Genomic DNA, 8,973 nt, shown 5'->3' on the forward strand with positions numbered 1-8,973 from the left:
TCCACCTCTTGTGCCTGCAACCGCACCACTCCACTGCCCTCCCTCTCATTCACACACATGTACTCTGTCTCACTCATACCAACTTTCATTCCTCTTCTCTCCAGCACGTACCTCCACCTCTCCAGGCTCTTCTCCACCTGCTCCCTACTCTCACCACAAATTACAATATCATCTGCAAACATCAGAGTTTATGGAGACTCCTGTCTGACCTCGTCTGTCAACCCGTCCATCACCACTGCAAACAGAAAAGGGCTCAGAGCTGATCCTTGATGCAGTCCAACCTCCAACTTGTAGCAGTCTGTCGTTCCTACAGCACACTTTACTGCTGTTACACTGTCCTCATACACATCCTGCACCACCCTCACACACTTCTCTATCACACCTGACTTTCTCATACGATACCACAACTTCTCTCTCGGCACCCTGTCACACGCTTTCTCTAGATCTAATTTAGATCAATTTAAGTGAAGGAAAGATTTTATGATACCACATCCACAGGTCTGTGCCTCCAGATTTGTGGTAAAAGTTTGGGGAAGAACCACATATGGCTGGAAAAGTCAGGTACCCCAATACTTTCATCCATATAGTGTATATTTAGGCTCTTATTTTGGATCAATCTCCTGAGCAGGTAGTGTTTTCCAATTGAAAAGAACTCCAACCAGAAGTAGGGCATCAGGACGAATCAAGCAGGTCCAGAAAGAAGAAGGGGAAAGAATCGTTAGTATCTCAATAGCATTTGTAGCTTGCTGAGTGGTGAAGGAACATTGATAATTAGCCATAGCTATTGTCACATAATGGTTAAGGACACTGTAAATTGTGCTCAGAGTGCAGAATTTCAGATTTTGAAACCTGTAGTAGTCGCCTTGCAGTGCACAGCTGTGACAGCAAGTTAAACTCATTTGGATTTGTTAAATGGCGTTGTGTTAATGGGCAGTGAAACTATGCTATGGCGTTTGTTTCATTCCACCAAAAATCATAATTGTAATAATGTCAAAGCAGAAATAGCCTCAATCAAAGTCCTGTTGAGAAACAGTCTCAGTATCACACAGTTCTTCCAGCCTAATAGAGACAAAGCTTTAAACTCCTGAATGATCTAAAACAATTAATGGGAATATACAATATATAGTATACAGGTAGAGACATTATACAGGGACAGCCCCTGTGTGAATAGTTGCAGAGGAAAAATCCTGCAGTGCTAAACTCTGGCCTTGATAACAGTATAATCCAAAGTGGGCATAGATGAAGGTTGCTTAGTAACTAAATCTTAGTAAACTGAAGGTGAGAGCAGTGAAAAATATAAGTAAGGTATAAGTGGGCTGGAGCAAGAAGGATCCGTGTAGAACGTGTGTTCTACACATTATTGACACATTTTCTACGTGCTAAGATAACTGTTGCTCTAGCTGGATTTGAACTGTTTTTCCCATTCTCAGATGTCCTTGTGTGACCTGCGAAAGCATGCCAAACTCACAGGCAGAGTTTATTGGAGGTAACAGGGTTGGGGTGTATTTTCCAGTGTATTTTAGGAAGGAAATTTCCTCGGTTAACTTCATTTTATTTGCAAAAATAAAGAAATAATCCAGTAAATCCATTCAAATTTATTGTTTCCTTCTTTATTTAGTTATTAGGTGCCATGAAATATAGATGTCGTAGACAAAAATGAGCAATCGCAACACCACCGTTTCAAACTTAAAAAGAGTAGACGAAAGTAGTCGTCTGGATGAGCAAAAACACACAACCAGACAAGAATTGACAGTCATTGTGAATGCACTACATGTGTCATAATAAATGTGAGAAACTCAGAAGCGGTCAGTTCAAAACACATTGAAGTATTCTCCTGTTGCATGTCTACTGCAATCTACTGCATTTTTGAATGTGAAATATGTGTGTGGAGAAATAGGGGTGTGGTGAAATGTGTGTGTATTTATAAGTCAAAACATTAATAAAGGATGATAGTCTGAGTGATCTGATGGAAACTCTGGCTTCTTTTATCTCTCACTCTAACAGAGCTCATTTGGGGAGCGCGAGCGCCGTCTGGTGGGACATTTGCAGGCTCGGGTCAGTAAAAAGCAATTAACCCAAGGAGATGTATTGGGAAAAAAGTGTGATGTAGGAACTTTTTTTGTGCAGCGCATTTTGTTTGGTTGACTGATAAATACATAATCAAGTTGCCACGAGCGTGCGTTTCGAGAACTTCATCAAGTCTGAACAAACTTGACTCCGAGAAGCTCCTCAGTGATGAGTTCAGGAGGGATCCTGAGTGCGCCGTGAAGCTTCGTCACTGTTTCTCCGAATTCACTCATTCATTTAGAAGGTAAATGTTGACGTGACGTCACGTCTGGAATGTTCACTCATTTGGGACAGGACAGTGTAATGAATGCCATATGCGGCTATGACGGGTATATTAAATTAATTAATAAGCGCTCCAAACGCACCCCCTCCACCACCCTTCATTTCTCTCTCTCTCTCTCTCTCTCTCTCTCTCTCTCTCTTTCTTTCTCTCTGCCGTCTTATTGCTCTCATCCAGGCGGCCGAGGTGCCGGGAGGTAATCCCCCTCCATGTGAGGAGGAGGCACGGGTGTGGAGGCGTGGAGGTTTTTTTTTTTTCATATTCAAATTCTTACAAGTCCTATAAAAGCGGCGAACTAAAGCGCAGGAGGCTGAAGGCAGAAAGACAGATGGAAGGAGGTGATAGTTCCGTGTGCGCACCCGCTCGGAGGATGCCAGACGTGCAGGAGTTTGTAAATGCGCTCAAAAACGCGCTGGTGTCCCTGATGCTGCTGCCGCGCTTCCTCTTGGCCGCGCTTCTGCTGTGGCTCCTCGACTTCGTGTGCATCCGCAGGAAGATGCTGCTGAAGATGCGCGAACGCGAGGGCTCGAGTCCCGACGACCCGCCGGTGACGGTGTCCGACTCGAACCGGATGTTCACGTTGGAGTCTCTGCGCGCCGTGTGGCACAGCCAGAAGTTGGACTTCTGCAAGGCGGCGCACCTGGGACTGGCGGCGCCCAACAGCGAGGTGGTGCCGCTCGGAGAGCGCAAACGCGCGCGCATACTGGACTACGCCCGCGGCGCGAGACCGCTCATCCTGAACTTCGGCAGCTGCTCGTGACCGCCGTTTATGACGCGCTTGGCCGCGTTCCGGCGCGTGGCCGAGCAGTACGCCGACATCGCCGACTCCCTGCTCGTCTACATCGAGGAGGCGCATCCGTCTGACGGCTGGGTGAGCACGGACGCGCCGTACCAGATCCCGCGCCACCGCTGCATTAAGGACCGGCTCCGGGCTGCGCGGATCATGAACGCCACGGTCCCAGGCAGCGTCGTGGTCGTGGACACCATGGACAACTCGTCCAACACGGCGTACGGAGCCTACTTCGAGCGCCTGTATGTAGTCAAGGACCAGAAGGTGGTGTATCAGGGAGGACGGGGACCCGAGGGTTACCGTATTTCGGAACTGAGGAATTGGCTCGAGCAATATCGCCAAGAGCTCGAGAGCTCCATACCGGTAGTAGTTCACGTCTAGATGTTTCAACAAACAAACAAAAAAAAGTAGATGCCAGTCATTATATGTGCCATGAAGAACACGAAAAGCGGGTGTCCTGGAAGCTGCTATAAACTGAAAGCAACACTATACGCGTTAACTTCTGCAGTCAAACGCGCATCTTGTGTGTGTGCGTGTGTGTGCGCGCGCGCGCGTGTGTGTGTGTGTGTGTGTGTGTGCTGTTCTTCAGTGATACAAACAGCATGATAATTGTGATTGTTCTGTTCTTGAGCCAGTGTTTAACGCAAAACTGTTTTCACATTTCTCATATTTGAATTATTGTTTTATTCTTGCATGGCGTCTGTGTGTGTGTGTGTGTGTGTGTGTGTGTGTGTGTGTGTGTGAGTGAGAGGGGTTGGGGGGGGGGCGGTTTGTCTGTTTCATTGTATGCTGGTGTTGTAATGAAGTTCGGTTTTTAAAAGGATTTGATCCAGAAAACCGATTCTGATGTACTCTGACACTAAAATACTTAGTTACAGAAAAATTGCCTTTTTTGTAATGGCCAAACATTGTTTTGTAAAATGTGTATATTTTATTGAACAAATATTTTTTAAATAAATGATAGAACACAGACTGATATTGTTATTTTTATTGTTGCTATTATTATTATCATTATTATTATTATTATTATTATTATAAATTATTATTATTACTACTACTATTATGATTTATTTATTTATTCTCAGATTTTTTTTTTATCTTTTGTTTGTTTTGTTGTTTTGTGTCATAGGACTTAATGTATGGCATTTTATACCATTTAATTAGGAAACAGTTTACAGTTGAATAGATAAACATTGTACTTCAGAACCATAACTGATCTATATAAATACCATATCACAAACATAATATAAATATAATAACAAACATAGCAAAATTAAAACAACTGAAGACTTCTGCATGATTATCTTTACATGTACAAAACTGGATAAATAGAAACAACAAAGAGGAACTGTGTGCTGATGGACCTAAGGTTCAGCTTTACAGATGAAAAGAATGTAAAATATATTTTCCTTCCCAACAGCTGAATCGCTCTATAAATATGGTTTAGTCTTGTTTTGTAGTTTGCGAGAGAAGAGTGGATCACAATGTCTGACTGCATTTCCCACATGACTGTTGCTTTCAGGGCTTTTCTTTTTTTTAGCCTGAGATCAGACGAGGTCAGATGCCAAACCTGCATCATCCACAAGAATATGAATATGTAATTACATTTGTGGAATTTATATAACCAGCAATACAACTGTAAATTATATTCATTGATAAACTTTGAGATATTTATAAATGCTGTTTATTAATAAAATGGTCATTTACTATTGTCTTTTATTTGATGGTTTACACAGTAGTCTACATTTTTAAACATGGGTATGGCATTTTCTTCCTTATCTTTTTTTCTATCATCAGGTCAGTTTTTACATTTTTAGATGTTCTGCTTAGCTGTAAACAACTTTATTTAAAGGGATGCTTTGAAATAATCAAACCTATAAAATGCCCTTTGATTGAAAGTCATACACGATCACTCTCTCTCTCTCTCTCTCTCTCTCTCTCTCTCTCTCTTACACACACACACACACACACACACACACACACACACACACACACACACACACTCTGTGAATCAAGCAGCAGGCAATGTGATTGGGTCCCACGTGGCAGCCTTCCGTGCTGCTTGGTTTAATGTATTCAGTGCTGGGTGAGTAGCCCTTTAATCTGTGTGCAGTGTTATCAATGTGTATTCCCTTCAGCCTTTCTCAGGGAGCAGCGTGATCAGTCTGGTTTCTTGCTGTGAAGATGCTGCATTGTACAAGCTAAAGCCCTGCTACTGCACAGGGATTGGGACAGTTCTGTGAGTTCTGTTCTTGTTCATATACTACAAGGATAGTCATCGCAGATCACCAAATGACAGGGCAAAGGGATTACAAAACCTATTTGCTGGCTTTCTTTTGTATGCCATCTAAGATTTTGTGCATTTTACAGCGTGCCAAACAAGAAGGTGAAATGCCCCTGGCTCTTTGAGCTTCTCAGAAGTCCTTTCTGTATTATTCAAGGAGAATTCCACACAGCTACAGCTAACTCGACCATATTGCCAAGAAGCACAAAAGGGTATACCAAATACAAAAGCTGAGAGAAATATTCTTTCCTACGTTTCTTTCTACAGCGTATCCAATTCATTCATGCATTGTTCAGTTCTATATCTTTGCAAATGCAAATACATTTACAAACTGTCAGTCTGTAAAATGTTACAAAGCTTAAAAATAGGTTTGTGGACATCTTTATTATTTCAGTCCTTCAAATATTTTAATTGCCTCTTCCAGCCAGAAACGGTTTAAATTCACTTGGCAGTATACAAATAACTTTCTATACATATTCACCATAATATCATAAACTATCAAAAAGTAGACACACAGTGTTTGTGAAATTTACTTTATGTTCAGCAAACTGGTTTATGCATTCAGCCAATCATGTTGCAGCAGTGCAATGAGGTGCAGCTTTCTGTACTTTACACCAGCAATCAAAATATAGGGAAAATGTGATGTAACTTATTTTGATCTCTGCATGATTTCTTGAGTTTACTGAAAATGTTGCAATAAGGACAAAACCATCCGATAAGCATTAATTCTGTGAATGGAAACACTTGTTGATGAGAGAGGTCAATGGAAAATAGCCAGGCTGTATAATTGTGGAAAGCTGAAAACAGGTCTCAGAATTCTGTTTGATTATTGTTGCTGACAATGTGCATGGGGTAATTTAAAAGGTTTAGCTATTTTTTTTAATAGCTACCTTCTATCATGGTAATGCAGCATGTTACACACCAAAAGATACATTAAACTGGTTCCTGATGTAGTAGTTTTATAAACTGGGGCAGTATGATGATGCGGGACTGGTCAGTTTTAAAATGATCATAATTGTATTTCAGAGAGAAAAACAAATCTGAAGCCTGGTCATCTAAACTGTTTTTAACAAAAATATTCCTCAGCACATTTGGTATGAATCTAGGTCTTTGGTCATTATACATTTCAAAGAGACTTAGGGGTATTAAAAAGATATGCATTATACAAAGGTGCAAAGGGCATTTATCATGCCAATGACTCTTTGTCTAATAATTCTGTACATTCTCATTATTTTTACTTTCTTTGTAGTGTGTACACAATGAACTAATTCATAACTTTCACTAACGAAAAATAATATTGTTTGGTTACATTAATCAGTTACATTAACAATTATTATAAATGATATTCAAGGAAATAATAAAAAATGTTGTCAGTCAATTGCTTGTCATAAAGTTTAAAACACACATTTAACCATCACCTATTTCTGCCTTTGATCATAAGAGAGCAGTAAAATGAAGCTGATAATCAGTGTTCTTCAGTGGCCTTCCCACCAAAGCATGAAAGTGCGAGTAAAAAATCTGCAAGAACTGCATGATGCAATCGTGGCAACATGGATCAGAATCTTAAAGGAATGTTTCCAATATCTGTTGGAGCCCATGCCATGAAAAATTGAGACTGTTTTGAGAGCAAAGAAGACCTCAGCCAGTGTTTATTAGAGTGCTGTGTTTGTGTATGTAAAGCTTGATAAAATATAAAAAATATTGAATGGGTAGTGTTCTTATTAGAGCCTTTTAATTTCCTTTTGTTAGTAGCATCGTGGAGCAGTAGGCAGGATTGATGCCCCACAAATCCATTGAACCTGGTCTGAGTCTGAACTTGGGTTGTAGTCTGTGTTTTATATGTTCTCTCATGGTTGGTACAGGTTTCCTCTGGGATTCTCCCCCAGATTTCCCCCCATCATCGAAATAAAACATTCTGACAGGTGGATTCCCATTTTGATGTCTTTTTTTATTTGCCTCTGCTAAACAACAGACATCAAGATTAAAAAGATGTCTGTGGAAAAATATATATAAATAATAATAATTTTTTTTATTAATTATAAAATAATTATATTGAATGTTATAATGTTTTATTTAATTAGCAGGTATAAGAATCACAGTGTTTTAAAAGCTATAAGCAAAATCAATACACAGTTTCACAGATATACAGAAGCAGTATTTAATTTTTATTGTTATGTAAGAACGAATAATACAATAAGATGATAACTAGTATTTTATATTATGTTCAATAAGGTCTTAACCTGTGCTTTTTCTTGAATAGCACAATATTTAAAAGAATTCCCCTAAGATAAAGGAGAAAGGTCAGATTCATGGTACATGGTTGATGGGAATCCAGAAAGAATACTGCTCCAAATATTTTACATTAAAATAAAGACACTCACGTTGCACTAAACTGTAACAAAGGCAGTACAGTATTGGTTGTGTACTTGTGTGTCAATCTAATTCTTTGCTCACAATCAACAAAAAAGTTCTCAGAAAGATTCTCTGGGCTTTTAGTTTCGTCTAAAGGTTTACAAGAGGACTGTAATCGCTTCAAACATGACAAAAAAGAATTTTTTTTATACTGCTTTTGGTTGCAACTAGTAAATTATTAGAACTAAACAAAATACTGTAGTACTTTTTACCACATTATATGATGAAATATAGATTATTTTATGCACTATTATGACACTTTAACTCTGGACTGTCACTTCAACTCTGGACATGAACAGCTCAGTGCCACTTTATATCACACCATTCTGCACATGGACACTTTAAGGACAATCACTAAATCACTTCAATTTGTACTTTCAATACCTGCCATACTCATTCATACATATATTTTCTATTGTTTTCAATTCTTTTTATTAATCTACTTTGTTTTTTTATCCTTAAATTCTATTCATTTTTATGCTTAAATGTTGGACAGTCATATAAGCATTTCACTGCATGTCGTACTCTGTATGTATGTGTACGTGACGAATAAAATTTAATTTGATTTGATTTCTGTATTTATTTGCTATATACTGAAATATGGCCCTTTTTTCACAAGTCAATAACAAATTAATAACTGTTGGAAGGTAGAGGTCTAGCACAAAGAAATAATACAATGAAATAATACAATTAGAAATAATACAATTGTTTAAACGCAGTTTAAAGCACAAAGTTTAAATCCTAAAAACATTCACTGAGCACCAGCTGAAAGTGAAAGGAGAGAAATCATTTATACATCACTTAAAAGTCACTTATTTTCAATGATAAATGTAGTATGCTTCCTGGAAATGCATTGCCTGGCCTTGGTAAATAAGAAAATCTCCTTCCAGGAACAGACACTTCACATGTGATACTAATAATCATGTGCTAAAAACAAGGAAACTGTCTCAGCACAAAGTGTTGAACTTACACCCACAGAGTTTATAAATAAGTTACGCTGGAAACGGTTTCTTAAAGAATTCATTCAGCACTAGCAATTTATTTAATTGTGTTTTATCTTGTCCTCTGTCGAGCCTTAATAAGATAATGTGAAGCAAATTGGGAAATTCATGAAAAGAGCTCATCACAGCTTTGGTACAC

General features: G+C 39.1%; 1 protein-coding gene across 1 annotated transcript; it reads left to right on the forward strand.

Annotated features, from left to right (window-relative positions):
- Positions 1 to 1,606: 1,606 nt before the first annotated feature.
- dio3b (iodothyronine deiodinase 3b) lies at positions 1,607 to 4,109 on the forward strand. Its single transcript, XM_046835707.1, has one exon. The coding sequence runs from the start codon at positions 2,676 to 2,678 to the stop codon at positions 3,516 to 3,518; it is 843 nt and encodes a 280-aa protein (XP_046691663.1). The 5' UTR covers positions 1,607 to 2,675; the 3' UTR covers positions 3,519 to 4,109.
- Positions 4,110 to 8,973: the final 4,864 nt, after the last annotated feature.

Source organism: Silurus meridionalis, chromosome 23 (assembly GCF_014805685.1).
Source record: "Silurus meridionalis isolate SWU-2019-XX chromosome 23, ASM1480568v1, whole genome shotgun sequence".
NCBI lineage: Eukaryota > Metazoa > Chordata > Actinopteri > Siluriformes > Siluridae > Silurus > Silurus meridionalis.